This window comes from Rhopalosiphum padi, chromosome 1, assembly GCF_020882245.1.
Source record: "Rhopalosiphum padi isolate XX-2018 chromosome 1, ASM2088224v1, whole genome shotgun sequence".
Classification (NCBI taxonomy): Eukaryota; Metazoa; Arthropoda; class Insecta; order Hemiptera; family Aphididae; genus Rhopalosiphum; species Rhopalosiphum padi.
In genome coordinates this window covers 51853483-51868070 of record NC_083597.1, presented here as the reverse complement: position 1 = coordinate 51868070, position 14588 = coordinate 51853483, and the positions used below count along the sequence as shown (strand labels likewise).

The 14588-nt window shown below is 27.4% G+C and overlaps 1 protein-coding gene across 1 annotated transcript; it reads right to left on the bottom strand.

The window, feature by feature from the left end:
• Positions 1 to 716: 716 nt before the first annotated feature.
• On the bottom strand, positions 717 to 14146 carry LOC132920437 (acetylcholine receptor subunit beta-like 2). The gene is given in 12 exon segments (XM_060982839.1): positions 717 to 1887; positions 6019 to 6122; positions 6349 to 6455; positions 6602 to 6754; positions 6839 to 7014; positions 7899 to 8026; positions 11131 to 11287; positions 11384 to 11564; positions 12384 to 12538; positions 12619 to 12764; positions 13907 to 14050; positions 14053 to 14146. Coding segments are annotated over 12 exon segments (1758 nt in total). The 5' UTR covers positions 14132 to 14146; the 3' UTR covers positions 717 to 1659.
• Between the last annotated feature and the right edge of the window lie 442 nt (positions 14147 to 14588).

Sequence of the window (14588 nt, the reverse complement as noted above, 5' to 3'; positions counted from 1 at the left end):
TATTCTAAATTTTTAACCATCACCGTACATTTTAGCGATTAACAATCATTTTTCTAATTTCTATTAGACATTCCATTATTATCAAATTAGATATTAATTAAACGTTATAGTTCTGATGTAGAGCGTTCAATTAGTGTAAGTAACTTATTAAAATCACCGTTTTATGCTCAACTAGGATTCTTGAAACAGAAAATCTGTACTCGTGCATAAATTATAATATGTCGCTTTTATACGATTTGGACCCTAAGGATACATAATACATATAGCCCACGGCTCACTACTAATGGTTGTGTAAAAATAAGCGCATAGAATTATTAAAAAACAAATAGCAAACAACGGGAATACGGGATTATTTCAGTGGTATATGTCCTTTAAAACATCAGAAAAATATAAAATTATTGAAAGTTTTGTATATTGATTATTGTCAACCGAAAAGAGCGAGTGGCCAATTTGTTCACCCTCATGCTCAAAACGTGATGGGTAGTTTTCAAAATGCATTAGCTCAAGGTGTTCTATATATTTATACAACATACGATGGCTACTTGAGTTCAAATGCGTTTATAATATCGTATCGTTGGAAACGTATTTATTGATTAGGTACTCGAATAATATAATATGATCACGTGTATTATCGCAACGCTATCCATACATAGGATATTTTGGTAGTTTTGGTAAATATGTGATTTAAACATTTAAAAATTAAAAAAAAATACTGATTTCTATAAAATATCACACGATCAGCTTTTTTATTGCTCGTATATATATAATATAGAACACACATTATACAATATAAATATTTTTCATACGACGACGAAATTTGTTAGGATTTGCTATACCTATTCAGTTTTACCGCGTAACAATACCACACATAAACACAATAGTTGTATACACACTATCATACAGACCAAACACTCATAATAATATGATTATCGTTATACCTCTATAAGCATTATGTGTATATACGACGTGCGATTCTGTACTCCGCAGATTCCGCTCATTTATTATAATATATTATAATACGCACGTGTGCCTACACGGGTTTTTTGGAGTGTCTGATTGGCAACGAATTACGTACGTCAAAAAAAAAAAACGTGTCCACGACGCGTGCGCAACCTAAAAATGTTTAAAGATACCACGTCCACGGGGCTAAGAATAGGAAATGAAATTTTATTTTTTCACACGTAATAATTATTGTATTTTGTTAAATGCGTTCAGATAACATTTAATGTATAATAATTAATAACGGATAGGACATGTAGCGTTCGCGATAAACGAAAATATATATTAAATGGAGACGTTGTTATATTTCGTCAAAACGATGTTATAGTATTAATTTTCATCCATATTATTCGTGTAAGGTTTCCGCCACGACAGTTCAAAAAATCGAAATTGTTTGTGGTTGGAGACTTGGAGGAGAGGTGCTAATTTTTTAAATCTTTCCATCCACTCCTCTCATTTTTATGAGATGTGCCACTGCAGTCGTCGCGTTCGAGAATGAATTATATTCGCGAGTGCGACGGATGTGAATCACGTATTATATATTTATATCGTTTATTCGGTTTACCTATAAATTACTTGTGTATTGTCTACGTATAATATTATGTACAATAAATAATGAGCCTGCAGAGGGATTTCAACGGATATCTATAAAATAATACTCTAGTCGGCACCGTACGTGCGTTCGTAAAAGTCGATTTCGTGTGGCAGCGCCAGGTTGCTACGACGCCGGGGTATGCTAGACAGCTGGAAGTCGATGGGTTGCCGTTGGTCGTACAGCGAGGGTGCCTGGAATATTATGGCGCACGTTCCTACTATGCAAGCCAAAGTGAACACCCACAGGAAGAACCGGTCGAACACCATCGAAACGTACTTCCAGTCCTCGATCACCTGGAGTATTCATAAGTATTACAGTGCATAAGGTTATGTATAAATAAAAATAGTAATAATATTATATATTCGCTAACTATATGTTTTGCCCCTGCCTAGAAAACACGATACGCAAATATTAAAAATTATACGCGAGCTTGCAATGTATACAGTAGTGAGTAGGTTAATATACTTGTGGTACTTTGCAAGATGCAAAGTAAAATCGACAGATGTACGAGATTTTACCCCACTTGTGACTTGTTATATCACATCTACTATTATTTTCATATAAACCGAAGTAGTTCCGGATTCCTACTTATCTAGCTTTTGTTTAACATAACATTTACAAAAGTAGTTGATGTTTTTAGTCAGCTTTGTAGTTAAGGTAAAGTAAAATTTTAGTTATAAGTTATTATTAGAATATAAAATCACGTTATTAATCATTAGCATATTAAATAAATATATTTATTTGAGTTGCAACTAAAATGCCAAACACATATCTATATTATTATACATTGTATTAAACTCTGCGATATAAATGATTATTATTGCCATTGACACTTAAAAAAAAAATTAAGTACGGGATAAAATTAGATAATATAAAAACGGTGACGATACGATGTGCCTTCGTTAGTTTTTAATATCAACACCACTTCGAACTACGTCTGTAATCTATATATATATATGGTATATTTAAAAAAAAAAATATTATAATAATTGAATAATATGTAGTTTAAAATAATGTATATGATTGGAAATATATGTAGACATAGAGGTGTTAATGAGTCATTAACTGCTGTGTGATCATTGTTTTTTCTTCCTCTATATTACCGTTAATTATTATACAATTTTCTAGCATGCGTTAATATTATAGATTATAACTAGATCCCAGATTTGTATGTAAATAAGTATTTTTCAACACTGAAATTTAGAATAAATTTGATTAAATGCGTAGATTCTGTAAAGTTATTGTTATTATTATTTTTGTATATTCAAGTAAAAATAAATATAAGTTACATACTTCATGATAGTAGAATACAGGTATATATCTTAAATAAAATAATTTTAATTTCATTCAAAGAAATTTATTAGTTTATTACATTTTTAACTGTTATGGACTATCGAACTATTTTGAATATATAATAATCGAACAATCAGTTGGAAAAACCTATAACTTTCTGAATTTTTTCATGTAATAGGTAGGTACTATATTTATTGTTTGTTATTAATTTAATTGCAATTGTTTTATAATAAATCTATAAAAAAAATGAATAAAAATGCTTTACTTTTCGTAAATCTTTGATAAACTTTTCACTATTTTTTAAGTATTTTTATTTACCTATGAACATGTGTTTTTTTCATATGTTTATAAGTTTTTTTTTTATAATTATACATTTTGATGCATATGCTTTGCATACTATTAGCATAATGTGTATTTATTCTAAAATACTTTTTGCATAAAAACCCGGGGTTTAGTTATAAACTTATTACTAATAATGTTGTACAGTTATATTGTATATTTGCATTTAACGACTTTCAAACAAACTTTACATTTATAACGATGTGTATTTTTTTAGCTTTCTCTGGTAGATAGCTTTTTTTTTTAGTCTAAATAGGTATTAAGTTATAAAAAATGTGTTGTTTTTGAATTATATAATTTATCATTTTATATTTTAAGATTTGAACATTGAATACAACGTTAATAATATGATAAGCTAATCGTAATTCAAAATTTTTTATGAAGATATTTAATAATTTCATAATTATGAGTATAAGCAATTGTATGTATTATCTATATTTTTTTATTTGATTAAAATGTGGAATTTTGGCTTGAAATTGACATTTTAATACGAATTAAATACTGTATATTCAATATACAGAGTGATATTCATCACACACTACCCCTATTTTTCTTTTAATAATAAGTTTATCCAAATTCTAATTTTTAGAAATTTTAAGCATATCATATTTTATATAAGGTCAAATAGTTGAAAAAATCAAATACTATTTTTAAATACCGTCCACGGAGTGTCTATAGCGATATCAACTTTTTTTTTCAACTGAGAATCACTCTTTATTCTCATAAATTGTTAAGTAGATGACTTTTTGAAAATATTGTGGTATCTAAATAGAAATCCAAACGAGTAGTCTTTAAATTTTTTTACTTTGTGTACTAACGATAAGATAAGAAATCTATGATAATAGATTTGGATGATATATAATGAAGGCTATGATAATTTGAAATGTATATTAATTGATTAATTACTATATTAAAATTTTAAAATTTGTAAGAACTATATGAGTGATATATTATACGATTATGTTATTATATTATATTTTTAAACCCATTTATAAAGAATAACACTTATTTTTATCCTTATTCCTTATTATATACCTTTAAAAAACTTAGAACTACTCGTTTGCATTTTGATATAGATGCATCAACATTTAAAATAAAATTATTAACTTCACAACGTACTGAAAAAATAGGTTTTTATTGGAAGAAAAGAAGTTTATTATTATGTCCAGAAAATACGCTTTAAATTGTAGAAAAATCTAAGCACAATAGATTCCGCTTAATAAAGATATCCATTAATTAGAAAAACCACTTAATTGGGGAAATTTTACATACAATTACCATAATAAATGAATGGTTGTAATGTAAATATTCACCGATGGGTCGTGAAACTAGATACACTTTTATCGAAAATATTTTATTAATTAGATCAATAATCTGATAATATTCGTTAAATGTTATAGAATAAACATGGATAACATCAATTATTTTTATTAAATGGCTATAGCGTTGGGATCGGGAATTGGATAAATGTACCTATTTGTATGCGATGTATACCTACGAATTGCGCTTGTATTTGAAAACATGGGCTCCTTAAATACATTTTAAAATAATATCAAAAATCAGAAATGAAATAAATGTACTATTTAATAGAAAAATGGAGGCGATGAAGCGATGGTAAGTCGCCCTGTTTCTTGAAAATATAAAAGGTTTATAAAACATCAAACGTAATTACCTACGTAAAAAATACACGAATAACCCATCAAATTATCAACATTATCAACATTTCATAATATGCTTTTTCATGTATTTATGTTTAGTCATATCACATATTATAATTACTTACATGATTTTTGTAAGTAATAGATTAACAGATACATATATAAAATAAAGTTAAAAATAAAAACAACTACAAAATCAGCACAAAATTTGACAAATTGAATTTATTCCTAATTTCTTTCAAATGTATAAGTGGTTATCACTAATAATATAATTGCTTTAGTTAGATAATGAAAGTAATACGAGTGCCTTTTAGTTTTAGTTAACCTCAGTTCCAAAACATTTTTTTGTGCATATGTCATGTCATAATATTATACATCATATATACGTGATCTATATAACTAACACAAATTTAAATTATAAACGTGTTATTATTGTAACTACATAATAAGTAGATCAATTTATTTTATAATTGATTTGTTTTTTACATTTAAAAACAGGAAATTAAAATTAAGTATGAATTGGAAATAATACTAGGTGTTATTTATAATTTATTATTTATTATAACCGAATAAATTTATCAAAAAATGTCGACGTATACTTTATACATTTTATAATGGTTAATATAATAAAAGTACTCTATATTTCTTATAAAAGTTTCTCTTTATATTTAAGACAATGTATGAATAACGTTTAAATTAAGATTAATAATTGTATTTGAAATAATAAATTAATGATAGGCGAAGGAGAACCGGAATGCGATCAACTGTAAAACTTATTTATAATCATATTTTTAATCACTGAAATGTTCTGCACTTCTATGAATATTATGTTTTGAGGGTTTAATAATTATAGGTTTATATTATAATTTTTATTATGATGGTACAATGAAGATTTATAAAGTATTAAAGTATATAATATATATATATTGATTAAAAAATTGTTTTTTTTTTTAATGTGTACCTACATAGTATATTTGCATTTCTATATTATAAATATTATTATTCAATTCACGCGTTTATATTATATGAAGGAACATTAAACAATTTGAAACTAATAAAAACCATTAACCTATTTGAATATTGTATAATGTATAATTAAATTAATATTTGATTATTGTATTCTATTCAATTTACCTCTTTATCTTTGTCCGCGTCTTTGATATGTTGAGCAATATAACAGACCCCTTGTAAAGCCTTGAGTAGATCAGGGGACATTGTCTTTGGCATTACATTCTCCGCTAGAGAAGTATAATAATTATTTTTTATTAGTCGTTGTGCGAGTATTACATTTCATATTATATGCATACTACGCATTTATAAAAGACTTAACAAATATTAAATATTATATATGTTATATTGTAGTATTTATAAATAATTTTCCATCAATAGTGAGAAAATAAATAAATAAACTAGAGGTAGTTATATACCATTAAATATTCATTAAATTATTATATAATGACTTACGATAATTGTGAGGCTGTACTGACTGAATTTTTTTGAAGGACCAGTGTCTCTGGGTCAAAGATGGAGGTTTCTGTTCTGTTCCACCACTATCGCTTATACTGTCTCGACTGTGGATTATAATAATATTATAAGTTATTATATAAGCAATAACTATACTAAGCACGGAACTGCGCATCCGTCAAAATCAAGACATTCACGTGTTCAATGATTGTTAAAAATATTTTAAAATTAAGCATGTAGCTGAACCAGATACCTGTAGTCCAGTTCGTTGAAGTAACCGGGTGAGCTTTGGAATCCGTCGTTGGTCATCAGCGAATATGGTGGTCTGCGCATCATAAGTATCTGTGGCATCATGTGCAGAAACACGGTCCTCACCCAAGGTGACAGGGTGTGGGTTGATGGTGACCTTTGGGCGATTCGGTTTTATTAAAAGACGCCAGAAGTAATATTATATATAGAAATAAGATCTGCATGATAAACGCACACTTACCGGAAATGGATGTTTAACACGACCACGGTCATACCGATCGACATTGACACTAGGACCATGGTAAACAATAAGTACTTGCCAAGGAGTGGAACGGCCAGAGATGTCGGGGGGATGATCTCGGCTAGCAGCAAGAAGAACACTGTCAATGACACTAGTATATTACTGCACAAAGTCACCTGAAGTATATAATAAAAGAACGAAATAGTATCACAGTGATCATTTGTGGTATTATAAATAGGTAAATTATATTTTTTTAAATATTTATCTAAATTTCCATAACAGTTAGTTCGTTACAAAATACATTTCTTCGTGTTCTAGATATTGTTTATAATAAATTAATAATAAGTTAGCAAGTTATATTTGTTAGTGTTCCAAAAATCAATTGCTCGTTTAGTACGTTTTATATTTTTATTCAATATACCTGCTTAGTATATAAACGCACGATATGTTTTAACTTATTTAATTTGGTTTGCTAGAAATCTAAATATACACAAAGACCTCGAAATTCCAAATCTTCAAGACCACATCAAAACCTTGGCCGAAAGTTTCTTCACGTATCACGTATATCCACAAGTGACAAGTCAACAGATCCACTGCACTACCATCACAACATAAGACCACCACTTCAACGCCGCCTCACACGTAGACGTCCTCATAGCTTAATTACTTAAGGACCATTGTAGCGTTTAACATTAATTCACTAACCATTTAGTCATACTGTCCCATAATAATTAAAAATTAATTTACTAATCGCGCTTAGTAAACTAAAATATGTATATTTATTTATTACTTTTATAAATAAATAGCGCAAGTTATGAATATTTTATTTTCAATATTAAGAAAAACTTATTTAATTTGTACTCAATAATTAATTTATGTATTATCATATCAATTGGTCAAAAAAAAAATAATTTCGCGACTTACAAAACAGTTTCCGGTGTATTTTTTATAGCTAGTCGATGTATTGTATAAATTGTATGTATAATAGATATAGCGCTTTTGATTTAAATAAGTGTTTTCTTAAATTGTTTCAAATACATCTATATAATTGTTATAGTACCTTTTCACCAGAGTCAGATGGCAAATAGAACACCAACACAGTCATGAACGTCAGTCCTACGCACGGAATGATCAGATTAACTGTGTAAAACAAAGTCTTACGCCGCATTTTTATGTTGAACGTTATGTCTGAAAAAATACACCTGAAAAAAGAGATTCAGAAAATAAATCTTTATTAACAATTACATTCGATTAATATATCACTTTATTATATTAATATATTCTAATGAAATTTCTGAACTAGTCTTAAAAGATGTAGTATACTATGCATTTTATGTTGTCTTACCTTATTTGGGATTTTTTTTCATTTGGTTTTTTGGTCGAATCCCATTTTTATCAGAAATTATTTTAAAAAAAAAACACAATATGTATTAGTATGGACAAATTTAATTATTAAAAAATATAGATAATATATAAATATTATAATAATATGTATAAAATGTATGTAAATCAATTTTTGTTTTTAAACTAAACAACAAAATCCTAAAAAATATTTTATTTCTATACACAAGTTATATACAAACCATTTAGCTAAACGTTTATTGGGGTTTATAATGTTTATATTAAACTATTAATTTGTGTAATTAAAAAAGACTAGATTAAATTCTAACATTTATAAGGGACATGAGGGTTTACAAGTTTAATAAATGTAATTTTGTTAATTCGGATTGAACTCTGATGTATTATGTTCTTTTTACGTTTCTAAACACCCTTTTTAGTTTTTACATTATAAATATGGTGTGTGCTGTCTGATATTTTTATATAAATTTCTATGGTCATAGTTTTTAAGCTTGAAAATTTAATAGGTTCGAGGTTCCTTATAAGTTTTTCTTACTAGAAATAAAATAAAAGTTTAGTGTTAATTCACATTCATTTTTATGAGTATTTCAAGTTATAATTCTGGCGTAAATCATCAAAATCACGAATATTTTTTAGTTAAAAACGGATTCATTCTAAGACTTGACAATTTAAGACAAGATTCCTTTTACAATAAGTTAAATTTAAAGCCACATTATTTTTTTTTGTTAATGTTTGAAGTTCAAATTACGATGAAATAAAATACTCAATATACAAAAGTAGGTAATTAAAATAACGAATAGAGACTTGAAACTTTTTACCATTGTGTTTATATTTATTTACTATACGTCTATACATAATAATATTTTCAACATTTTAGATAATTTTTAAATAGTTTATACAACAAACATATTAAAAATATTCTACGGTAAATCGGTATTGACTTATACGTTAATGACAACTTGTAATTTTATGATACTTATTATATTATGTAGATATGCATTTTGTTATTGACAAAAATTAATTTAACCTATACTCCATTACAATAGAAAAATAAATTAATAATATAAATATAATAATATAACCCAATAACTATATTATATGGGCGGAAAGACCGTCTTCACTTAGAATAGTTTTTCTTTTGCAATGATTTATCATTTCATTCAAATGTGCGTTACGCATCCATTAACGTGACTAAGTTCACTTGACACTTCTTTACTATATGTGTAAATATAGCAGAGCGACTTCCCATTTTAATTTATCTTGAGTATATTAAATAAGCCCGTAAAATAAAAATACATTTTACTATTATAATAAAGGTATTGCCTTATTTGAAGATTATTATTTTGAAATTTGAAAATTACTTCATCGTAGTGTCACTATATGATATCAAGATTTATAGACATCCAATCGATACAACAGTGTCTCCAATAATTACACAATGCATTTTCGTTGTTTATCTATATTCTATACAGTTAGCTATACAATAATACTTAAAGAGGTTTTGCGTCTAATAATATTTTTTATCTCATACATAAATAATATTTGAAAATTAGTCCATCTCTATTTTCAAGTGTGTAAATAATTTGATACCCTTGGAAATAACATTTTTTTTTTAAATATCAATGGTCTTATTATGGTTGTTGAGTACACACATTTATCAACAATAAGCAGCATATACTATAGTATTAGTACTCAATATTACTAAATGGCAATTGATGGTAAATAACCAAAAAATGAAATAGGTATTTAAATGTTGAAAATAATATTATACTACCTACCTAATATAGTATATTATTTTGTTTCTCGCTAATATTTTTTTCAAATAATATGTGATTATTAAAAAAAAAAAAAAAAAAAAAAAAAAAACAAAATTTAAGTTTATCAATAATCTCCCACACAACTAAACATCTACATTTACCCACAATATATAAAAAAAGTCACATTATCACAATGACGCATTTGTACATAATAATCAAGTATTGACGAAAAATTAGGACGTCATAAAATATAATTTACGATAATGAATAGAGATTTTTTTTATCGTACTAAAATATTAAATATATAATTTTAAGGTTTTTATATTTGTCGAATATATTATACATTATCCTGTGCACACAGAATTATTATTAATTCGATTAATGCGGAAACGATTATGATATAGGTATTTTATTTTCTACATATACCTTTGTTACTCTACGTCAATAAAATGCTGTGATCTTTTATACATCTTTCTTTCTGTTGACGTTTTCATAATGCTAATAAAAAATCACAATGCGTAAATGCTGTTATTGATTACACAATATCAGTTTATAAAATTAAATGTATTCTATCCATTTGAGGTTGATTGACCAATGTTCAAAAATCATAAGATCGCCACAATAACGACAACAGTTAGACGTTAGTACTTTTGTTTAGACAGCGAAAGTTGCTCTTAAGGTTGGATATTTAATCACTTATTATTCCATATATGATGTATAACATAATATTATTTATTATATACAATACCCATTTATAATAAGTCTATTTAGCATTTCTGTTTTAAGACAATGATATTATTGTACATGCAAAAATCTACTAAAATTGATGTCTCTCAAATATAGGTAGACCTTGTTGTCTTGATGCAATCGCTGAGTACAATATAAAATGTTATCGCGTAGATAGGTACCTATATAACTGTATTAGGTGCTATTCATTTATACAACGATTTGCCATATTATACCTGTTGGCTGTCATATAATTATAACTTATAAAGTCCGAATAATTGTACCAATGTAAACATACATCTAGCACGCATATATGTTGATACAGCTAGTACACCAAAATATGGGTGTGGTATGCATAACACTTAAATAATAAAATATACTGGCTTCGTATATTGGACTATATTTACATGATTTGTAAAAAGAATTCAATAATAGTGTGCTTCAACTCACCTGTATATGACTCGGAGCAACAGGAATAGAATTCTTCGTTCCTGATCGCAGGGACTTCGAGTAAATCCCATTCGACGGATAGATAGAATTCGCTTAGATCGATTCCAACGTCCACACGGTTTCTGCCCTGCGATTGATCGATATGCCTCAAATCTACCTGTACGTTTTAGTAAAAGGGTATGATTAGTCTGATTTATCCATCACTATTTTAATATATCTATCAAAAATGTTTATTGCATTATTGAGTACCTACCTGATTTCCGTTGTAAGTCCACGAACCGAACATCATGTAACAGTTTTGTTCGTCAAACGGAAAGTATAAAACGTTTATCTCGCAGTACGATTTGTAGATAGCTGGAGGTGACCATAATACTTCGCCGGTATACTTGAGCACCGCTTTTGTCATTAGGGTAACTTCGTAATTCCCGTCAGCACTACACAGAATATATATAAATGTATAAAACATCTAATTTTATTAGTTCTCAAATTTGCTGGGTTCATAAGTGAAATCATCAAAATTATTATACGGTATAGGTGCCACATTTTTGCATTTCCTTTCTAACTGGGGTAGTCATTGTTATTAGAAAAAGTTGCTATCTGTAGGTCGGACGGTTAGTTATTAAAAAATATAAGTTCTAACCGTATTACACTTGGTATAATAATAATTATTTATAGCATTATAAAATTGTTGTTTGGGATCAAATTTAGTTACGTTAAAATTGATTAAAATTTTATTCATAATTTACATAGGTACCTGCAATTTACTTAAATACAGCTCTACGAAAACAAACCCAAGGCCAAACGAACATTCCGTAACAAATAAACAATATAAAATATAAATACATATTATACGATACTACATAATGTATATGGATCAATATATATATATATATATATATATATATATATATTATATTATATATATTTTAAGTATTCCTCTATTATACAGTTTATAAATGTATTTCGATTGGAATTTTCACTATAAATATTTTGTAGATATTACACAACAAATGTCAAAGAAATGTTATCCACCCACAATTGGTTTTTCGTTAAGCAGCTAAACTCCTCTGTGTGGTCGTTGGCAACAATTACAGCTTGTTTGCGTAATAAATCAAAAATCATGAAACTAAAAATTATGTGTGAAGATTTATGGACGACGATAAAAAGTGTAGTTATTTTTAGCACATCCTTATAAATAATATAATTATTTTGGAGTTCACGAATTATGTAGCAATGTTAAGTAAACGATTTACTTGTTAAACAAAACTATGTCTGGCAACCAAATATGATCCGAAGGTACGTATAACTTGTCTAAGCCACCATATTCTTTGGGATCCCATTTCAAATTGCAGTCAAACCATTTCTGAATCAGCCACACACTCGTTGTCATCACTTGACTTTTAAGATTCTAAAATAAAAATAAAAATGTGTTGAAAGACATATTAAACTTAAATTAACTAGTAATATCCGTCGTCAAATCCATATTACCATTTCGGTTAGCTGAGTGAGTTTTAAGCCCATCCAAACAGTCAAGTTCTCCGAATGATTTTGAACTGGTCTAATCAGCCGATTGTAGTTGCTCAAAAGGTCATCAAACAGATGTTTTTTGTAAGGGTTTCCTTCAAACTTCGTATCTAATTACATTTTAAATGAATTAATAATACAGATCAATTAATAACATCTATAATTAATCGAAAATTAATTACATTATTTCAACAAATAAAAATAAAATAATTGTCAAACACATCGTTTTAATTAATGCCATTTATCAAGAACAATATTTACAAAAAAAAAAAAAATGTTATGCCTACCTATAACTTATATAATATATATTATGGAAACTAAAAAGTATGAAATACCTCTAGGTAGGAGGTACCTACAATCACGAAACCGGTAATAATTACTATGATATTTTATTTTAATAATACAGGTCCATTTAATATTATATTATCAAATAATGTATTAACTCCTAGAGTCATAAGTATAATATTTTGGGGAGAGAAATTTTGAAGAACCTTCAATAATCAGTTTATATCGTCTAAAAATTCTATGTATATTTTTTAGAGGGTATAGATCTGGGGGTAAAGCGTTCACGGGTCTATCTAGATAGAATAAAATGTCTAGTTTCTATAGTCAACGATTTAAATTACATCGATACTTGGATTACAGTATTAACAGTACATTTTCTGATAGTGATAAGTTTATAGATAAGGTTTCACTATCCCTTCAACATAACAAACGACAATCGATTTTTGTTTATACCTAGATATTATTATTAGCTGTAATATGTTATCCACATTATGGCATTACGCAACAATAAAAAATTATTGTCTTAACGTTATCAATTTATCATCAAACTCGTATATACATACAAATTTGTGTAGACATAGCACGTCTGTGCCTACTTTCTGACGAGTCCAACTCTTAAATTACAATAAAACGAATTAATATATAAACTAGACTAGATACTACACACGTGAAATTAATAGAATTCCAATGGACGAGTTGAATACCACAAATAAATAACATGCATACATAGTGCATACCTACTCTTGAGTTATAAAACATAATTTTAAAAGTTAAATAATCAAAGTGGTAGATTCAAATATTTTTTAAATTTTAAATTTAATTGATTTAATTTAAAATTCTTTTCAACACGGTAGTACCTATTACTTGGCGTTTTGTTTTGCGCATATAATTTATGTCTACACATCAAGTATAATAGAATACAGGTCTCGTTTGTTATACATATAGATAATATCAATGTTTTACTTACTGTTTGACGTGAAATCACAATAGCTGAGAGGTAATAGTAACGGAAGGATAATTAATAAAATTTTCATTTCGACGCTGTTAAAAACTAAAACACTGCACAGGAAATTCACAAAACGTAAAGAGTGGAAGACTAACTTACATTTCACGTCAGCTGCTTGCACTTTTCGCGCAATGCTAGAAAATCAATAACCACGCCCTCGCGTCTCCAGCTTCCACCCCGTTCCATGGAAAATTCGAATAGACCCGCACGGCCGCACTGAAGCCCGCAATGTCATTTAATTTCTTTCGTTTACTTACACATTATTGTGCTGTAAAAATGCAATCCAAATTCCAACAGACCACAATATAATATTGTAATATTGAAAATAAAAATAAAATCTATACAGCATATATAGAACGAATATAATTCGTTTTAAATCATATATATTACATAATTACTATAGTCGCTATATTTCGTGGTTCATAAAAGCCGAATGTCCATAATATTATTCAAATATATAATAATATTAACAATTAACTCAATTTATATACTATTATTGCAGGTTATATAAAATATAGGTACCTATATTCTTGTTTAATGTCTTAAAAATACCAATTACCCTAAATAATAGTTAAATTGCAGTATTATTATATATTATGGTAATATTATATTATGCAATCTTCGTTGATAATGTTGAAAGTTA